The following is a 21,613-nucleotide window of genomic DNA, read 5'->3' on the forward strand; positions in this document are numbered from 1 at the left end:
CCCAGACCCGAGTTTTTGCCTCCACAACTGCTCGGGCTGCAGTTCGCTTGGCCTGCCGGTACCCGTCAGCTGCTTCGGGAGTCCCATGAGCCAGCAAGGCTCGATAGGACTCCTTCTTCAGCTTGACGGCAGCCCTTACTTCCGGTGTCCACCACCGGGTTCTGGGGTTGCCGCCACGACAGGCACCGGAGACCTTACGACCACAGCTCTGAGCAGCTGCTTCAACAATGGAGGTGGAGAACATGGTCCACTCGGACTCAATGTCCCCAGCCTCCCTCGGGACATGAAAGAAGCTCTCCCGGAGGTGGGAGTTGAAAGCCATGCTGACAGAGGGTTCCGCCAGACGTTCCCAGCAGACCCTCACAACACGTTTGGGTCTGCCAAGTCTGTCTGGTTTCCTCCTCCGCCAGCGAATCCAACTCACCACCAGGTGGTGATCGGTCGACAGCTCTGCCCCTCTCTTCATCCGAGTGTCCAAAACACTCGGCCGGAGGTCAGATGACACGACAACAAAGTCGATCATCGACCTCCGACCTAGGGTGTCCTGGTGCCAAGTGCACTTATGGACACCCCTGTGCTCGAACATGGTGTTCGTTATGGACAAACTGTGACTAGCACAGAAGTCCAATAACAGAACACCACTTGGGTTCAGATCGGGGAGGCCGTGCGATCCAATCACCCCCTTCCAGGTCTCGCTGTCGCTGCCCACGTGGGCGTTGAAGTTCCCCAGTAGAACAATGGAGTCCCCAGTCGGAGCACTGTCCAGCACCCCTCCCAGGGACTCCAAGAAGGCCGGGTACTCTGCACTGCTGTTCGGCCCGTAAGCCGAGACAACAGTGAGGCACCTATCCCCGACCCGAAGGCGCAGGGATGCAACCCTCTCGTTCACTGGGGTGAACTCCAACACATGGCGGCTGAGCTGTGGGGCTATAAGCAAACCCACACCAGCCCACCGCCTCTCACCGCGGGCAACGCCAGAGAAGTGGAGAGTCCAGCCCTTCTCGAGAGGTTGGGTTCCAGAGCCCAGGCTATGTGTGGAGGTGAGCCCGACTATATCTAGCCGGTACCTCTCAACCTCCCTCACAAGCTCGGGCTCCTTCCCCGCCAACGAGGTGACATTCCATGTCCCTAGAGCCAGTCTCTGTGTCCGGGGATCGGGTCGCCGGGCACCCTGCCGTCGGCTGCCTCCCAATCCACACTGCACCCGGCCCCTACGGTTCTTTCGGTGGGTGGTGAGCCCACCGGAGGTCAGGCCCACGTCGTCCATTCGGGCTGAGCCTGGCCGGACCACGTGGGCAAAGACCCGGCCACCAGGCGCTCGCTTACGAGCCCTAACCCCAGGCCTGGCTCCAGGGTGGGCCCCGGCTGCGCTATACCGGGCGACGTAACGACCTCTGTTGTCTCTCTTCTCATAAGGGCTGTTGAACTGCTCTCAGTCTGGCCCATCACCCAGGACCTGTTTGCCATGGGAGACCCTACTAGGGGGCATAAAGCCCCCCGGCAACATAGCTCCTGGGATCATGCGGGCTCTCAAACTCCCCCACCACGTTAAGGTGGCAGTTCTAGGGGGAGTTGTCACAGCATGTCAGGCAGAATAAATTCAAGAAAATTGCCAAAATCATTATTATTCCAGTTAACGGTTCCTCTGTGGCAGCTATTTACCAGGAGCGCAGGGCATGGGGGGGCAGTTAGGTTTTCTAAGGGGCCACATAAAAAAGCTATTACTGCTCTGGAGGGCCGCACATTAAACTGAACCCAATCCTGCTTAATTTTTAAATGATCTCTTCATGAAAAGGTGTGTGTGTGTGTGTGTGTGTGTGTGTGTGTGTGTGTGAGAGAGAGAGAGAGAGAGAGAGAGAGAGAGAGAGAGAGAGAGAGAGAGAGAGAGAGAGAGAGAGAGAGAGACTATAAGTAACTAAATTCATCTAAAAACCTAAGAAACAAGCATTTTCTGGGGTAGCAACTGTTAACTTCTGCCAACCAAAACAGTGAAAACAAATAAAAGTAAAAGCCCAGAATCCTGAAGTACCCTCGCAGAAACACAGCAGTCTCCTTTCAAATGAAAGAAAGTCTGTTGAATTGCATTTGCATCATGTTTATGAATTTCATTTTAATCCATAGTTTCTCTTCGGCCTCCTATAGACGGGTCATGGAGCAGCGGAGAGTCGTGCGGCACGTGGGCTGCACAGCACTGATCGATAGATGCACAAACTGGATAAGAGTTGTTTATATCAATATCTCACATATTTAAATAAGGAAGAGATAAGAATGAGACTGACTGGAAACTGGAATTCGACTTGCTTTCCTTGTGCTGATAGATTTTTGAATTCGCGGTCGCCGTGGTCATGTGGCTCAAAGCTTTTTCAAGCATTTGCATTCAGAGCAGAACCCATAAAAGCAACCTGCTCCAGGTTAACAGAGAGTCGAGAGTTGTTTTCTCTTAATCATATAAAACCCATGAATAAATTATATCTTGGTTTATTTTATTCAGCCTAAACGATAAGAAGGCTCAATAAATAGCTGACCATGTTATTCATGAATTTCAAATAGTCTGAGTTTTGTCCAGTTTTTCATTTGTCCAAGTTTTCCATCCAAAAGAAGCAGCATTTTTTTATGTACTCCAATATATTTGGAGAAATAACTTTGTTGTTGTTGTTGCTTTTGTTTTGCTCTTTCACATCCCCCGTTTCCTCTGTTTTCTGTTCTAATTATTAAATCTGTTTATCCAACAATCCTGGTCAACAGTGACACTCATTTAAATAAATCCCCCAGCAGATCTTCTAAAGAAGTGACAGCAGCTCTTAACACAGTGGCGCCAGTGTCTTCCTTCAGAGCGAGGGGCGCTTGTCCCTCCAAGGCCCTTCAGAAGTCCCCGTCTGCGTCCGCTGTGTGGCCCTGCAGCGCCACAGTCACACTTTATAACCCTGGACAGACGCCGCCTGCGGCGCCCGGGCCTCCAGATGATGTATAAATAACCTGCCGGAGTCTGGAGATGCAGATGGTGCATGATCGGTTAATCTTGGCCTCCTGGTGCCCCAGCGGTGAAGAGCTGGTAGGAAACAGAGGAACATCACAGGATGGAAAACAGATGAAGGTCTTCTCAATTCACTCCTTACGAGGGTCAAGTATTTTTCTCTTTCCATCTTTAAATATACACACATCCATCCTGTTGTTGTTTTTTAAAATCGAGAAAACAGCAGGACATCGATCTGAAACAGAGGAACGGTGTTTCAAACATTTTGGTGGAGCTGAGGCGGAAGTTTCCGGCACACAGACGGAGCATGATCACCTCCTGCTTTCTTTCATTTCAGAGGTTGTCTCAGAGCACAGGAGTAATTACAGCTGACATTTCAGAGGGACATATTGCTATGTGGAAGAAGTTACTATGGGAATGAAGCCACCTGATGGCAGGGGTCAGTCGTTCCTTGGTACCCAGTTATTAAAGAGAGTCTCCACTCTCACTTGTTTTCATCTATTGGATTCTTTTTATTTCTATTTGTCTCAGATATAATATCTTTCTGTCCTTTCAGAATTCATTTTTATTCAGAGGAGCTCCGGATCTTTGATGTGTTCATCATTATGAAGCCACACACACACTCACACACTCATCCAGATAATTATGATGCTTTCAGCTTAAAAAAAAATCAGTGAATGTTAATTAGCAGAATACTTAATGACCTAAATACTCATGTTATGAACCTGAACAACAAATGACTCCCACAAGACTCATTAAAAATGTTATTGACTTTCACTTGAAACAATACTAAAAATTTACCAAAGCAAACCACTTTACAGTGGGAGGAAAACCTGCTCTGACATGACCCATGAATCAATTCTCTCAGTTGGTTTCAGGAATGTTTTCTGAAGCAGAGATCCTTTTTTTGGTTTTTTTGTTTTGTTCAAATGACTTCGTGTTGAAGACCAACTCAAAATCAAAATCAGTGAGGCTCATTGTTCTTCCCACACAAGGATGTTCTTTATTTTCCTAAAGGAGAAATCATCCCTCTTCTTCCTTCAGTCCTGGTGTGACCAACAATTTTAAGTGCAAATTGCACAATAATCGTTAATCTTCTGGGCAGAGTTTGCATGTTCTCCCTGTGCATGTGTGATTTTTCTTAAGGTTAAGAACATGTAAACTCCACAAAAATTCACTGTGAGGTGAGAGAAGAAACCCTGTCACCATCACAAAAGAGTTTAATTAGAAAATCACGCCAGTTCTACTGCATGAACTCCAAACAAAATCGAAGTTTGCTTCAAGGGACCAGAAAAATGCAAACGTGTTCCCTTTGTGTGGTTTGACAAAGTGAACTTTGTTCAGGAGCTGTCCCATCCCTTCATTTCCCAGCTGTGTGGAGCAAAGTGAAGCCATTCCCAGTATCAGCCTCCCACCTGCTGGAAGATACAAGAAACGCATCAGCGTGAGAAGAAATGCTCACAAATAAAAGCAAGACATTTTTCTTCTGTAGCACTGCACAGAGGTGTTAAGATAAGTAGATAGAACAAGGGTCACACGTACCGACAAGACCCTAACAAATAGGAATAATGTCTTGAAGGCATAGCACAGTCACAGCATTTGTTTATTTATTTTTTTAATTTCTGTTCATTAATTTTGTAGACTGGTTAAAAACACTCAATATAACACCTCTTTAAACATTCACACAGTGATGCACACACTGATGGCTCTGCAATGCAATATGAGCTTTTTTCTTTTTTTTTGGTAGGACAAATGAGAAATTCTTGCCAGTTGGCTTGATAAAAGTTATTATAATAAGCAGCAAGTGTATGAATCTATTTTAATGTAAATCCATCACATGTTTCTACCCCAAACATTTGATTTTTTTTGTTCATTTATTGTGTACATCTGATTGTTGAGTATTTTTTTAAATACTTTCTTGTCTTCTTTAAGTAACTTAAGTTTTTTTTTTCCTTTTTTTAAGGATAGGTTCGGTTTAAACAGTTTTCGCGTTGTTTATGGAATGAAGTACAACAATATACTCACCCAGAAGGCTTTTCTGATCCAAACAGTGCTTCGAGAGAAAGTTAGATCCAAAATCGAGCAGCGCACATCCATATACTGTTAGCCAATGGGGCATATATATAGCCGCTCCTAAAACGGCTTTAATCGTCCAAAAACTCATTAGTTTCACCAATATTTCATCACACACACAACAACACTGCGGCTTCCGTAGCTCTCGTCACACTGCCGCCTAGACATGTAGACATAGATATCTAGATATAGGTGTCTCGATAGGCGTGGACACCAACTAGTTCATTCAAATCGAACATATATCTGCAAATATGACATATCTCGAGACACCGGGCTGTCGTGGAGGAGAGGCGTGAGCGGACCGTGATGAAATATTGGTGAAACTAACGAGTTTTTGGACAATTAAAGCCGTTTTAGGAGCGGCTATATATATGCCCCATTGGCTAACAGTATATGGATGTGCGCCGCTCGATTTTGGATTTAACTTTCTCTCGAAGTGCTGTTTGGATCAGAAAAGTTTTCTGGGTGAGTATATTGTTGTACTTCATTCCATAAACAACATGAAAACTGTTCAAAACGAACTTATCCTTTAAGATTTCTTTAATGTCTGGAAGGCAAACTGATCTTTCAGTATATCCAGTGAGCTTCTTTGAACACATCTTAGTGCTTTAAAGCTGTTTTCCACTCCTGCAGTGACTGATGAGCACAGAGGTTGTCTTTATGTTGAGCATCAGCTTCAAAGGAGCGTATAATGTCACATCATCTGTAAGTCATTTTCACATCAGTCAATGTGATGAATATGATGAAACATGATGAAAGAAAAGTGAGAAGAAGCACCTAATAAAGCTTGATTGATCTCAAACACATTTTTTGTTGTCCTAATATGGTAGAAAATTGGAATCTGAGAGAAAAACCACCACGAGCTCAGGGAGAACATACAACTCCCCCACAGAAAAGCTACAAACTCCATTCGTCTTGTGGATGTTCTTGTTGTAAATCAGATCATTGGTCATTTTCTAAACCATGAAATACTTTTTGTTCCTCTTTCATTAGAACAGGGTGACACAGTGATGCAGTGGTTTGCACTCTGACCTAGGGGAGGTCATGCGGGGTTCATGTTTTTCTTTGTGAATATGTTCTCTCTGTTCAAGAAAACTGTGCATTTAAGACTAATTGTCTAAATGGATTGATAAAAAAGTATAGACGATGGATGGATGGATGAAAATCATTAAGAAGTCTGTCATTCAACTAGAGGATTTTTGGTGCTGATTTGGAGTTTGGTGCTGGGGGTGGGGTTGGGGTTTCAAGGTCACTGATGGGGCAATAACTGGCCAGTTTGAGCAGTTCCAAGTTAAGACCAGCAGATGGCCTCAGTGATCCAGCTCAGTTCATACATGATCCAGTAAAGAAACCTCAGTCAAACCAGCTGACCTTTTTCTCCCTATGTTGTTTCCAGGACTCTTTGCTCATCTGTTTTTTTTTCTGTTCACGGAACAGAAACCCCAGGATGCTCCTGAATCATCCTGTGTTTATTAATCCAACTGAAAACTCAGTTTTCCCCCCAGCAGGGATGCTTATTAACTGCAGATGAGACAGTTTAAACATTTCATTTTCTCTCTCTGACTTTTTTTTGTCTCTCTCCTTATTGTCCCTGTGCTGCGTTCACGTGCCCCTCGTTTCTTCGAGTGCTCGTTTCCGAGAGCGAGCTGACGGAGATTCACCGAGCAGCGACCCAGCCCCTCCCGCCTCCCCCGCACCCCCCCACCTCCCCCCCTCCGTCTCATCAGCGACTCTCCCCTCGGCTCCACTCCGAGGAGGAACCCGGTGCCCCCCGGCCGATCGTTTCTAGTTACGCTACCCCCAAAGATGGAGGGCCGCAGATGGCACCGCTGACACCTCCGAGTCACCGCGACCGACCGTGTGGCTTCCATGACGCTCCGGGAGTGACCGCGCGCCGCGTTTTTGTCCGCTTTCTTTGGGATCTACTCGGGAGATACTGAGCCCACACGGTTCGGGGTTGTGACAGCCATGAGCTCCGGGGAAGGAGCGGAGGAGACCACGAAGGACGCCGGCGACATAGAGGCGTTCTTCAAGAGCGGTAAGCGGCCGTCGGGAGGCGGGGGAGAGGTCGGGCTGAGCCCCGCTGGGCGCTCCGCTGAGAGCTGCTCCCTCCGCTACGGATCCACACATTGTTCCCGTCCGTGTTGTCAGCTTTCAGGGACTTTCACGACACGAAATGCACAACTCTAAAGACGAGCGACATGCACAACAGATGGCAGAGTTTTGTGGACATTTTAAATTACATTTTTGAGTGTTTTTCACTCTCAGGTAGCTCCCACAGACTTTGCATGCAGGCAGTGTTAGCAGGAGCGCTAATCATCATAGTTCCATTATCGGACACCTCTCATGGGTTTTTACACCGCCCCTCGACTGTAATAACACTATTATTAACAATACAACAATCAACTCTATTTCTTGTTTAAGTGACAATTTAACCTATTTCAGTTAAATACCAATACGACATGCTGTTTACAACGATTATGTGGAAAGCAGGCTTGAGCTGAGCTACAAATGTTTGTCCTTGTCCGACAATGGACCGACAGTTTCAGTTCCAGCATTAGCTTCCAATGCTAGTGAATCTCCAATCAGATTTAGTGAATCCTGTCTGCGAGCTAACAGACGTTAGCCACTTTAGCAAAGCTAGCCTGGCAGTGAGTTGACAAAGCTGGCGTGTGATCCTGACATGTTTAGAGTTGGGACCTCATGTAACGCGTGTCCGTTTGAGTTGAGCTCCCTGCTAACTCGTAGTTTGGACTTTTCCACGCTGTCAAAAAAAATAGCACAACGGCTCAGGCTATGTAAACAATACACGGCGTGGCACTTCTAGCCTGGGTGTGCACTGTGCAGGAGGAGCTAGCTCAGAAGTGGAGCTATCGAGGCCAAAAAGGCTGCTTCTTACTCTTGATCGCGGTGATTCGAACCTCAAATAAGGCTTTGTCAGAGATCTGCTCGTCTCTAAATCTCCTGATTGCCCACCTGATAACACAATACCCAGTTACTGAAGCGCTAACACTGTCTATTGAAAGCTAAGTCCTCACCCGGGCCTACTGTGATTTCATCTGGCTGCAACAATGGCTCATAAACTGTGAATTTCAGGGCTCCTTGTGGAGATTTAATGGTCATGTAAATGTGATTTCAAGTTTGATTCTAGCCAACAGACCTTGCCAAAAAAAAATTCAAAGAAGAAAAGAATACATCTGATTACTTTTACTCATCCCACAGTATGATGCATCCATTGATCATTGCCTACATTATATTTTGAGGGGTGTTTTTGTATGAGGCAGTGATCTGTGGGTGAAAAGCAGCCTGATTGTGGCTCTTTGACATGAGCAAGCTGCTGAGCCTGTGGGCTGCTCTTGCATGTGCCAGATAACCCTGTAGCTGTCCCCTGGCTGCAGGCGGTGCATTGGATTTACTGCTTGATGTCACGTCTGTTAGTGTGTTCATTCAGATCTGTTTGTTTTGGTAGCTTTAAAAGAATGACTGCTGATGTATATTTCAACAACTTCCCAATTTGATTGTGCAGTTTATGTTTCTAATTGTGTTTTTGTAAGCTGTTTTTCAGTGACTATTAACCCGCCAAACCTAAAAGTTTGACATACGATTGAAAGTGCGATAAAACAGCACTCTGTTCTTGAGCCAGATCACAGTCGTGTGCGGTAGAGCTCAGATTTTGAGGCACAGTTTGAAGGGTGTAAGCAAGGATGAGAATGCGGCGTATTGACATTCAGCCTCTATCTCCTGTGGTTTTGTGTCTAGCGAGAGACAATAAGCCACAGAGGGAAGTTGGGTATTCGTACTGAGCTGATGGCGATGGCTTCCTCTTGAGGAGAGGGGCGAGAAGCATCCCGTAAACTCACACGCTTTGCTGGTGGCGCACAGCTGCAGCCTTTCCACTTTGCATTTAATCAGATCTGTTGTTAATTTGTCGCGTAATTACACTTTTCAGATATGCCCCCCTTTTTCTTATTACTATAAGCCCATCTGCTGGAGTGGTAGTTTATAGTTTAAAAGTAGCTGTTTATTTACCAGTGTGGCAGTTAAAGCATATATTAACTTTATTTGTTTGTTCTCAAGAGGCTATAACACAGATGATTAACTTTCGGTTCACTTTTGTGTTTTCCAGCCTTGGTTGAAAAGAAACTGTAGGTACTCTCAGTACAAATCTGTAAATATTGAAATACAGTGGAAGGATTCTGAATTGATATGAAATGTCACTCCAGCTGGCATTGGTATAGCGGTGGAATATTTTAACACAAGGGCCGTTTAAATTTGAGGCCAGTCTGTGCCTGATGCTCTTAATCATCCAAGTATCCTGTTTTCATTAAAATCTGAAACTTATCCGGCACAAAGCTTGAGGCATCCTCCTTTTTCTGATCTCCACATGTTGTCAAAGGTAGCAAAATGTGCCCCCACACGATTCAGTCAAGACTCTTGAGTGATGTACTGAAGTACTGAATCATCTTTTTGCAGGAATAATTAAAGTAAAGCCTCTCAAATTTCCAGTTGTTTATTACTTTTGTTTTATTTACTGTTCATATATTCATAGGTCAGATGTTATAAATGCCCATTTGAGCTGAAAGTGAGCCAGATCAGAATGGCCAGATCCGGGACCCACACCTCAACTTTGACAAATATGACTCTGCTTCATGATCAGTGTTTTCTGGTGTGCTTTTAACTATGTGGTTGCTATTTGTCATTGTTTACAGACACTACGACCGGTAGTGCTGCTCTGTATATAACTAATTTATTATCAGCATGCACAATATTGAGAATCAGAGGCAGTTGAAAGAGCACTGTGATTTGAAAAAGCGAGTCTCTTAATTACAAAGACATTAGCGTTTGTGTCAGGGTTTGTATTCTGTGTGAGTTATATTTTTATTGCAGTACTCAAGAAGATTATCACATATCTGACACTGTGCAGCCCAACATTAATTTGGTTGATGACCATTTGTTTATCACCAGTTCCGAACTGCGTCAAGCACCATGCATGGGGATTCTTGCAATTGTTTTTTCGCGTTCTTACATCTGGCATGCACAAATGCACTCATGAGTAAACAGAGGGATCATCTGTATTTAGGTGAGGTTATCTTATCAGTGTATGTAGGGCACTGGTGCTTTCAGGAGATAAGTACATGTAGTGAATGAAGAATGAAAGTCTTGTAGGATTTATGTACGATGTATGATCCAGCTCATGAATCTGCTAATTCCCGTTTTGATGCAGTGTTGCTGTGCTCATGAAAGGTTTTAACATTTAGTGCTGTCAGGCGATCATCTCAGGGTGTCTGCGGTCGTGACAAAAGGAAAGAGTTGTCTGTGAAACCCTCTCACTACAAAACCGCAGATTTTTTAACCACAAGAGATGTTTTCATGATCGCTCATCTTCTGTGTGTGATGGCTAAAATTCCAGTGTACGAGGGTGTACCCAAAAAAAACCGGAATTTGATTATAACTTTTTATTTATGACATTTCAAAATAAAACACCACCGTCGCCTTCAAAATAATCCCCATCTGCATTCATGCAGCGCTCCAGCCGTATCTCCCACTTCACCAATGCGTCGTCAGACCCGCGCGTAAAAGTGCCATTTTTTGCCGGCTGCGATTTTTCTGTCACCTCCTCCACATCTGCAAACCGCTGTCCCTTCAGCTCTTTCTTCAACTTGGGGAACAAGAAAAAGTCACTCGAGGCTACATCTGGCGAATCAGGCGGATGGGAGAGGAGATTCATCTTATTCTTCACCAGAAACTGCGTGACGCGCAGCGCCGTGTCCGCTGGCGCACTGTCGTGGTGGATCAACCGGCTCCACTCCGCCACTCCGCGGGCCGCTTCCTCCTCACGGAGCCATCTGAGGACTTCCATGTAGTAGTCCTGGTTTACAGTCTGACCTGGATGGACAAACTTGCTGTGGACGAGACCCTGGACAGCGGAAAAGCAGCTCAGCATTGTTTTCACGGCTGAGCGCACCTGACGCGCGGACATCTGGCCCTTTTTAAACCACCCGAACCACTCATGGACCTGATTCTTCGCCAGAGCATCATCCTTGTAGGCTTGCTGCAACAAGGTGAGTGTTTCTGCTGCTGTTTTTTCCCAGCAGAAAGCAGAATTTAATGTTTACGCGCTGCTCTGTCTTCCCCGTCAATGTCGACATTTTGGAAAAAATCGCAGACTGCCTCTGCACTCTGTTGCTATAAATAGCTCCTGACAGGCGTCAGTGTAACTCTCGGAGCTCAAATTTCTCACAGATGTGCATGAGGCTTACCTGCAGCACATCTGACAGCCAGAAGTCGGAACTCATTATTATTATTGTTTTCTGACCAAATTCCGGTTTTTTTTGGGTACCCCCTCGTATGTATACACTCCTGAAGTTACTGTTTCACCATTTTTAAAGTTATGCTTATTTCCACAAAGCAGCAGGATAGAGTGCTTTCTTCCTACCTATTGTGTCTGAATCAGAAATCCTTTGACTAATCTTGTGTTTGTAATGAGAGTGAGCAGTCTGTCTGGCTCATGACATACACATCTCTTCAAACGTCTGAACGGCGCATCAGTAAAACCAGCTATGAAACCAATCCAGGGCTAAGTATAGGCAGCCCACCGCCGTCTCTGTGCACTGATCTTGATGGGAGGCTTGAGTGTCGCGTTCAGAGCCCCCCCCTCCCCACCCTTTTTGTTTTGCTCGTGAACTTCCTTCTTATATATCTGGCAATCTTGTTCCAACATGTACAGGTTTGAGTGTCTCGCCACAGGCTACACTCCCCCTCCTCGACATCCTCTTCTCTTTTTCCGTCCCTCAGCGTTGGGTCTCTTTGTCTTATGTGTCCTCTCACTCTTTCTCTCTCTCTCTCTTTCATTTTGCCCTCTTTCCTTCTGTCTGTCTGCTCTCTGAGCGTTCATTCGCCAGTGTCTGCTTTGAGCCCCCTGCCTCCCCCCCCACCCCCCCGCCTCCCGCCTCTTCCTCCCTCATCTCATTCTTGTTGCATCACGTTGTGCCTCTCTGCCCTGATGCAAAATGACAACTAATAAAAAGAAGAAAAAAAAATAACAAGCTTCCCCCCGTCTCTCTCCGGATCCCCTGCTTCCCAGACTGGAATTAATACCCAGGCCTCAGAGCTCCGGAGCTGGGAGTTTTGTTGTGGCATGTTGTCAATCATCAGGTTATTCCACTCCAAACATATCTCCGGCTACGCCGATGACTAAGAGTCTGATTTGGTGTTGGTTTTATGCATTTATTACTCGCCAGTCGTCGGGGCGGGGTATTATCCACAGCGGAAAATTTACAGCCGTCTTGGCGGCGAGCTTGTGAATGAGCGTCCGGCGGCGGCGGCGGTTGGCCCCGTAGGTTTTTGAATGAGCGCGTGTGTGCTTGTGCAACGCAAGTGAAACAGACAAGCAAGGAGGGACCAAGGAAGAAATCTGATCCACAGCTTTGCTTTTATGACTCAGGCCCATTCACACAGGATGAGGTCTGTACACATACATACACACACGCACACACACACACACACTCTGAGACTAATGGATATTGATCCAGGAGATGGAGACTGATTGCGGTCCCTCAGTAAAGGTTTCCTCCGGGCTTAAAGCTGCCAACTCAGACACAGAGCAGAGGCTACAGCCTAATGCTGTACAAAGCAGATTTCTTTTATCGTGATGGGGTGGAAGTAAACAGATGGACGGTACATCGCAGATCAATACTGAATGAATGAATGAAGGCTGACTTTGGGGTCACATTGTTTCCTTTCATAGATTTTGCACTCATCTCCCCCCCCCCCCCCCGCCCCCCCGGACATCTAGTTCAGCGTCCATAATCATCGGGAACTGACACCATTATGACATCTTCCCACCTCTAAAGGGGATTTGTGAAATGTGCACATCCTCACGGTTGGAAATTATGTGGAAGAATGTGAAAAAATGGCTGTAATTGCAGCAGGAGAAGCTGAGATATCCTGGTTCTAGGTTGCTAGTATGAGACCTGCCCCAAAGCTGCTGGATCCAGTATTTCCCACAATGCACATTGATAGCTTAGATAAGTGGGATGAGATCACCTGAGAGGGGGGGGTTCAGTCACTTTCTTCTGAAGCTGGAAAGACGAGCGATTTCACAGACTCACGTTCATTGCCAACAATGTGTCGAAATATCCTGCCCACTTTAAACCTTGAAGCTTCTCTTCATTCTGCACCACATCAGTTGACATAAGTTGCTTAAGAATGTGATTCAGCCAGGCAACGTTTCCTATTGTTCCGATCTGTCTCTCAAAACAGTTCTCAAATAATTTGCACAATTGTGGTGGGAAACTAGGTTGCTGTTGGTGCAACTATGTGGTCGATTGGAAGATGTTTTGCATTCATGTTGTCCAACCTGAGACCTTCAAGACTCACACAGGATTCAGTAATAACAGCTATGAAGGGAACCGAAGCCCCTGCAGCCTGGTTTGAAGTCTGAACTCGAGCTGTCATGAGTCATTTTTAGCAGGCAAGAGTTAAAAAAAGAAACAATTTGTACATTAAAAGTCAAACAAAATGCCTTATTTAATGTAAGTTCCTTATTTTTTACTTTTTTTTTCCCCCAAACCAAACTAAATCCGTATCTCTGAGGAAAGTTTATATCCGAATGAAAGATTTTGCATTGCTTCAGTGGGTGATATCTCTTTTTCAAATCTGACACGGCTGACATGCCTTGTTTTTATTTGCTGGAAGAATTTACTGTCAAACCAGAGTGGTCTAAAAACTTGTACATGAGATCTTACGCATGAACAAGTTGGTTGAACTGATCATTTGTGGGGACTGACTCGTGATCGGGCTGACGTCTACTCCACTAATTGCGTGCGTCCTTACCACATAAGTGTTACAGTACTTAGTGCAGAACTGTTTGGCTACTAAATGTAAATTGTTAGTGGTTTATTAGTGAATGCGTAGACTGACTTTCCATTAACAAACACAAAGCAGAAAATGCTGGGAGTATGACATGTATTTCATGGTCCTGTATTTTTTTTTTTTTTATACCGGCAAATTAAAATAATCGTATCAATTACAATAAATGATTGTAATCATGTGATAATTATTGCCAAATTGTGCAATAAAAGACCAGACCAAGACCCATCTGGCTGCAAAAAGCTGCAGAGCACAGAAAGAATCAGTGGAAGATGCTCGGACCGAGTAATTTGGAGGAACTCTTGTCTGCCTTTGGACGTCATGTGGTTCACTGCACAGGGGGGTTTGTATAATCAGCACTAGCTGCTCTTTGTCAATAGTTTTTTCACACTTACACTCACAGGAGGGCTTTTTACGATATTCCCATCGCACTACAACCCTGTTTCACACTGCATTCTGCATTCAGTCTCGCATCCCTACCACGAGTTGACTGTTTTTAAGTCGTGCACGCAGGAACATCAGGTACATCCTTTCACTGTTGTGCCGAAGAGCGCAAAGCGAGCATTAATAAATGGAAGCCAGCTGGAGGGGAGAATGACGGGGAGAGTTTCAGCCTTTTATTTAGCAAGGCAGCTCCAATCAAAAGCTAATGGATGGCCGGGTAAAAAGCTTTTTAGAAAAGGGCTTGCAGATTAAGCTGAAACACGGGGATAAAAAAAAAGGGCTTCTACTTGAACTGTTGCCTTTGTTGCAGCATTAAAAATGCAATGTTCCAGTTAGAAAGGCATTCATCCCTTTAAAATTAAGCAGCAGTATAGCAACACTGAGCCGACGGTAACAGGAGCAGCAGCCTGAGCACTTGGAAAACATTAGCATTGCAGATAAAAGCGTCCCGTTTCTGCTGGATATGGGTGGAGATCTGAGGGGATCTCATCGACGTTTGAAACTTTTTTATGGGAGCTAAAAAGAATTAGAAATAATATAACTGACAGCCATCTGTTGAGTCTGTTGGAGCAGAATTGTCCTACTCCCCTCTAAACTTCCTGTTATTTATGAAGTCTTCTCATGTTTAGTAGGAATGTGCTCAAACTGTCACTTTATAGAAAATCACTTTCCAAAAGAATTCTTGAGTAAACAAATGATCTTTTCACAGGTGCAGGTACATGCAATTTTAAAGGCAGATTGCAAGCTGAAGCTTCTCAACGTTCACTTTAATCTGCTCCGAGGCCACAGTGAGTGGGAGGAAAGAGGAGGGCGGTGTCTGTTTGAACTGTTGTCTGTTGAAGGTTGTAGCAGTATGAGCTAAAGTTTCAGTAAATCATTAGCCAGCAGACACTCATTGACCAGACTTAAGTCAACGACAGGAACAATGCTTGCAGAGTGGAGTGTTTCCGGAACAGAAAAAAACAAAGTAAATAAAATAAAGATGTCTGTCTTTGAGACTGGTCCTAGTGCTTAGCTGGTTCCAGTCTGGCAGCTTCAAAGAACCGGTTGCTTTTCCATTGATGTGGAGTCAAGTGAGATTTGATTTTATGCCCATTGCCAGTTAAAATAATGAATGAATTCACTTGACTTTAGTTTTCAAGATGGCGGTTACACATTTTCAATAACCCCGCCACCAGCCGCTGATGGTGCTTGCTGAGCAGCAGTTTAGAGAGCTTGGCCCCGGTGGAAATACATAGAGCTGGTTCTAAGTCAGGCTCTGGCTCCGAACTGGCACTGAAACCAGTTTGGTAGAAAAGAAGTAAGCCTGGGACTGGTTCCAACAGCTACATTAACAATAAGACTATATTAGAAGCTATCAGTCACATAACCTGCTGAGACAATTGGGGAAATGTGATTTAAAGATTTTCAAGAATTGCTGACAAGGTGACTTTAGGTTTTAGTTTCCTTAACACAGAGACATGATTTCTAATGTCCACAGGCACATCCAGCAGATTCAGCACTGAACCCCTCAATCAACATCTTATTTCTTCTTATCCATGTTGGTCCTTCTTAGATTTGACCGCTGTTGTTGTGAATCAGTCTCCCTTCACCGCAAAGAAGTTGACTGGGATGGACCCTACCTTCCCACCTCCCTAACTTGAAAGATGGATGGATCTTATATCTTTATCTTGCAGGCTGAATCAGTCCCATCCATTGATCAACACTTCACAAGTAGAGAAAGTTCGGTCCATCTAGAGTTGAATTCAAATGAAGTTCAATAATGTTGCTGTAAATGGCACACTCTGGAATTGTGGTGAGAAAAAATGGTTTCCTCAACTTTTAATCGTGTTTTTTTAAGCGGCATCATCTCCTTCTTTGGTCTAGAAGCTGCCCTGTTCAACGCTCCACCGTCTGCACCAGCTCTGTTCAAACTTCTTGTGGTCGACATTATCCACACGCTGCCGCAATCCATCATCCAGCTTGTAGAGTTAGGTGCCGGATCTGCGTATCACAGAGAGAGCTTGTACTGGAGAGTGGTCATCAGGGTCAGGTTTACTTTGGCTTCACGATGACGTATTCTGCGAGCAAAGTCTAGGCTGAATAAATGTCACGAGGTGAGCCGAGAGGTGAATTTCTCATGCCGGCGGTAATAGTTTCCTGTCTGAACCGCAGTCCGTTTAGTGGCTGGAAGCAAACAGGCGGAGGGTGAATGGGGAAATTTTACGAGGTCTTAAAAAAGTGATAAGGACCTTTTCACAAAACGCGGGACCAGAGTGAACAACGGCAGAATCTTCGATGTAAATGAAGGAATAATGAAAGAAATTCAGGACTTTAAGTGTAAGGTAATAAAAGACGAACTGTCGCAGAAAGGGGAAAATATTTTGACCTCTCGCATGGCAGCGTTGGATTTGTTTGCAGCCCAGAGCACGTATGATGTCAGCATGAACTTTCAGTTGTGCCACAGTAATACAACCCCGGCAGTAGTACAAAACACGGCAGATTCAGTTTCCGAGGGAACAGCTTTCACTTCCCTGATGGTCGGATGCCTGTAAACAAGGTCCTCCTTTCCCTGAGCGCCGCGCATGGTAATGCAAGAAGTAGCAGCTTCCCTTCGAGGCAGGATGGGGTTGGGTTGCATTTAATAAGAGAGATGAATTATAGTGGCCGAACGTGACTTCAAAGTTCAACACAGAAATCGGTTCTAAAAATGGGATTTCTCTGTGAACACACACTGAAGAAAACTCCATCTGCAGTGGTAAATAGAATTTGTATGTTGTGAATCATGCAGGTTGCAGAGTCTCTGAAATGCTACAGGATGTGTAGGGAAAACAGATGTGTTGGCTAAATCAGAAACACACACACACACTGTGTATGTGTGTGTGTGTGTGTGTGTGTGTGTGTGTGTGTGTGTGTGTGTGTGTCGGTGTGATGATGTCAGCTCTAACAGCATTAGGCATGTTAGAGGTGAGAGTTCATTGGATTACACACGCTGACCGAGTCTAATCTGCTGTTTTGTTCCCTGGGATTACAGTGTGTGTTTTTGTGGTTGTACGTGGGCGTTGGGGTGGATCAGGTGAGGTAACAAGCTGAAAAAAAAAAACTGCATCATTGCACTCACTCAATTTAATAACTACACTCACAGATTAGAATTTTATTACTATAAATGCTTTCACTCTTTATCAGGCATGCAGCAGTTTGGCAAGAGGGTCTGCCAGCATTTGGTTTCACTGTGACCGGAGGTTCAGGAGGTTTTCTGCAGAATTTCTGAAGAGACAATCCGAGGGGCTTCATGGAATCAAAGTTTACAGCCGCTGGTCTGTAGCGTTCGTCCATCCCTTCACCAGCCGGGGTTCATCCCAGCTGTTATGGAGTGAAAGCCAGGGTACTTGTTGGACAGGTTACCAGCCCATCGAAGGGTTAACCGAGAGAGACACACTTAGGGCCAATCCCAATTCTACCCCTTACCCCTACCCCTTACCCCTACCCCTATGATATGCGCATTCACGAGGCTTAAGGGCTATCCCAATTCTCCTTTTTGAATAGGGGTAGGGGAAAGGGGAAGGGCTATTTCACCCCTTTCAGCGAAGTCTGCATCGATGCTCCCTATTCTCTATAGGGGTAGGCGGAGTTTCACATTGGCCAGAAAAAAACAACATGGCGCCCACCACGGAGTCGCACAAATGTAAGATTGCTTTCTGTATACTATTTAAAAAGCTATAAAAAGTGTATTTGCTTCACTGAATTTATAGGTAAACTAGCGTGACAGTGTCCCAGTCATGGATTAACGTTTTAGCGCTGCGTAGCACCGTTTCCAATCGTGAATTTGTAACTTATGAAGAGCACTAATCACTGAATTAACGTCATCCTTTATCATGTTTTTATGATGTTAGACACAGGGACCCCCGATGAAACCCGACTGCTGATTCAGTTTAGAGCCGGGTTCCTCAATTAGCGGACCGCGGTCCACGACCGGACCGCGGCACACCTCGCTGCTGCCCCAGGGCAAATGTATGGAAAAAAAAAAAAAAAAAAATCTTTCTTTAAACGCTCCATGTTCCGTGTGAGCACCGTTCTGCACCGCGCCGCTCTGCGCATGTCCAGCGCACTCCGTCGCACCGCACTGCTCGGCAGTCCTCGGTATCACCGAGGGGGGGGCCCCCTCTCCCACAGGGCGCTGAAGTCCGGACCCATGCTTGTATATAAAAAGCAAATGTGGACCTTCAAGATTTGTATTTGAGGACCCCTGGTTTAGAGGTTAAAAAGGAAGAAAAGTTTTTGAAATCAAAATACAGTGCCAAAACACATTGGGAGTAAATTATATTATTCGTCTAAGCTATAATATGTCAGTAATAAAACGTGTTTATATAAATATATCTGTATTACTTTAGGAAATTATAAAAGAAAATGGCTTGGAAGGGGAAGTTACAGCCCAGCAAGCTTCAAAAAAGTGGGAGAACCTCAAAAAGAAATATAAGGTAAATAATAATACCATTTTTAAAAAAATAAAAGTAATTTCTAATGTAATTTCTATCATTTCTAATATCCATAATTTTTTGTTGTTATAGGAGTGCGGCGGGGCTTAAAGGGCCAAGGGGTATCCCAATTCATAGTGCTGCAAAGACAGCCCTAGCCCTCAGCCCTATTCTAAAAGGGGTAGGAGAGTGATAGGGGTAGGGCTAAGGGCTAAGGGGTAGGGGTAAGGGGTAGAATTGGGATTGGCCCTTAAGGAAGCAGAAGAACTATGTTGTATGTTTTATCTTGGCGTTTTGTGTCCGTCACTACGGTAACAACAGCTACCATGTAAGTCCCCCTGACCCATGGTTACTGCTTTGACAAGGAGCTGTATACAAAGGCAACTGGATAAAAAATAAATAAATAAATAAATAAGCGCCATCTACAAAGAGCCCGTCACACAAACAGACACACAGGTTGTGGTTCAGATAAGCGTGAAAGCTCTCTGATAAGAACCAACAACAGAGAAACTACACAGTCTTTATGGTTTTGATAATAGATTAAGTCCAAAAGAGAAGGTTGCTGAATTAGGATTAAATTGAAATGCAGTTTTATGTGCAGTGCAAAGAAAAACTTTTGAATCAGGGCAAACAGTACACAGTGTTTATGCTCAGTTTCATAGTGGTTGAAGAGAACTTAAGCCACTGAGTGCCTGCTTCCCTCTGCGGGTATCGTTTTGCTCCTCTGGATTAAAGTTGCTTAATACAATAATATCAAGTTTAGTCTCATTAGCACATTAGCCAAGAAAGTGTGTTTGTCAGAGATGTAAGTGAAAGACTTTTTTTTTTGCTTTCTAAACACACATACAGTGTACAAACACACACACACATGCACACTCATATGCAAACCCCTCGCCTTCCTGTGTGTTCATAAGAAGAAGCTTGTCCCACTTAGCCCTCTCATCTGCAGCGCTCCGGTTCTGTAATTTCTCCGGCGCAATAGCTAATTGGTGCGAGCTTGGGGAAAAAAAGAAATTTAAAAAAATCTCCCACTCCTGCCGTCTTCTTAAAACCAAACTGGAACGTGAGAGGGAAAGGAATCGTGTGGGCAAAGAGAGAAATGGAGAGAAGATGGAGAAGGAGAAGACTGGAGGTACGTCGGTGGGGAGGGAAAGTCGGGAGTGCAGGTTGTTGCAGTTCGTCGTGAAATCACGTTCTGCTGATAGCCATTTTCACTTCACACTCTGTTATAAAAGGAGCCTTAACAATACACCTCGGACCGAGTGAATGATTATATTGTTATAAAGTAAGTCTGTTCAGCACAGGTGGAGTGGAAAGAAGAGAGAAGGAGAGCTGTGATGTGAAGAGGGAGAGCGAGCGAGCGAGCGAGGGATGGAATGAAAAGAAAAGTGTCAGTTTAAATACCAACCTGTGCTAACAAGAGTTCCAGCTGGTTAATAAAGAGGTCACTAAAAAAAAATGGGTTAACTTGCAACTGATTCACTGTGAAAGACTAAAACTGGTCTTTGTTCCTGTTTTTGAGAGAGTGAACCAAACTAGGACAAGTCCTGAAAGACCATTGTACTCCTTTTTTTTTTTTTTCACCGGGTCTCCAGTGCATTCAAAACTGCTTTCTCACCGTTGCCCTCCCCATCTCGCTCGCTCTTTCCTTCGATCTCAGTCTTCGGCTAGTTCTCACCTCCTCTTTTTACCGCCTCGCTAAGGTCAGTCACCCGAAGGTGTTGATCATCGCTTCCTGTTGGTCAGGGCGTTCAGGTTCTGGCTCTGCAGGGAGTCCTCAGGATGGACTTAAGGTCTTCGAGATGACGGTTAAAGCAGTGGCCTGCAAATCTCCTCCCCTTGAATATCCACCAGAGGTTACTTCGCTACTGGAGACTCACCCTGAGAGGCGACATGTGACTGCATGACGATGGGGCTGCATACGAAAACGTGAGCCCGATGTGCCCTCGCTAAAACGTGCACAGACAGACTGATAATCTGTTTGGAATGACTGGATGAGAACCTCAGTAATCAATCCCTTCATGGTTACAGATAAAAACAGCCAAACAAGAGGCCGATGCGAAGAGAACAAAGAACGATTGTAATTGTATATCATATTTCAGGTGGTGTATGGGTAAAGTTGAGTCATCTTTGGGGTTAGTTAAGGGTCAAACCGTTAATTAAATCTGTATAAACCGACTGCTCATGTTTGCAGTGGACCTGCATGTCCCTAATTTGTCTTTATTAACAGCCATGTGTACATTCAATGCTTATAGTACATACTGTCAGCATTCACTGCTTTATGCAGGTATGTGCATGGGAGACTCGTGTTTCGATTGCATCTTCCACCATCGACTTTAAAAGTTATTTTTCTGGATGTTATTCTTGCTTCAGTCGGGAAGTGGCTTATTATATAAAATTCAGAATGAAAATGAAAGGGTGTGACAAGTTTTACATCCGAACGAAGTCTTCCATTATCAACACGAAATGTAAAATTTTTTTCACATAAAAATGTTCCTTAATGGACCTTTTGGGTTGTGTTACAGCAGTGGACAGATGATCACTTTTGAATCAGTTTTATCTTTTTTTGATGTAGCCTGCCAAGATGTAGGCAACTGTACAGCCACATTTGCACAACAGTTTAAATCCATATGAATGTCTGTGTATAGTTTCATTACTAAAACAACTGGCCTGTCATGCTCATTACATTGTTTTCAGCTTTTCAAACGGTTTTCAAAATGTTGCTGTGCAAGCACAAATCTTTTCTAAACGGAAAACTCAAATATGATGCGTTTTTTGTTGAAATGTTGTATAATAG

The 21,613-nt window shown here is 44.6% G+C and overlaps 1 protein-coding gene across 5 annotated transcripts in view; it reads left to right on the forward strand.

Moving 5' to 3' along the window:
* Nucleotides 1-6,791: 6,791 nt before the first annotated feature.
* Nucleotides 6,792-21,613, forward strand: part of LOC115409440 (triple functional domain protein) — a 66,272-nt gene continuing 51,450 nt past the window's right edge. For 4 of the 5 annotated variants that reach the window (XM_030120629.1, XM_030120630.1, XM_030120631.1 and 1 more), the window contains exon 1: nucleotides 6,793-7,085. In XM_030120629.1, the coding sequence (XP_029976489.1) occupies nucleotides 7,016-7,085 (70 nt within the window). In that variant the 5' untranslated portion in view covers nucleotides 6,793-7,015. Of the gene's footprint in view, nucleotides 7,086-21,613 lie in introns of all 5 variants that reach the window. The other variant, XM_030120633.1, reaches the window with a different exon arrangement.

This window comes from Salarias fasciatus, chromosome 22, assembly GCF_902148845.1.
Source record: "Salarias fasciatus chromosome 22, fSalaFa1.1, whole genome shotgun sequence".
Classification (NCBI taxonomy): Eukaryota; Metazoa; Chordata; class Actinopteri; order Blenniiformes; family Blenniidae; genus Salarias; species Salarias fasciatus.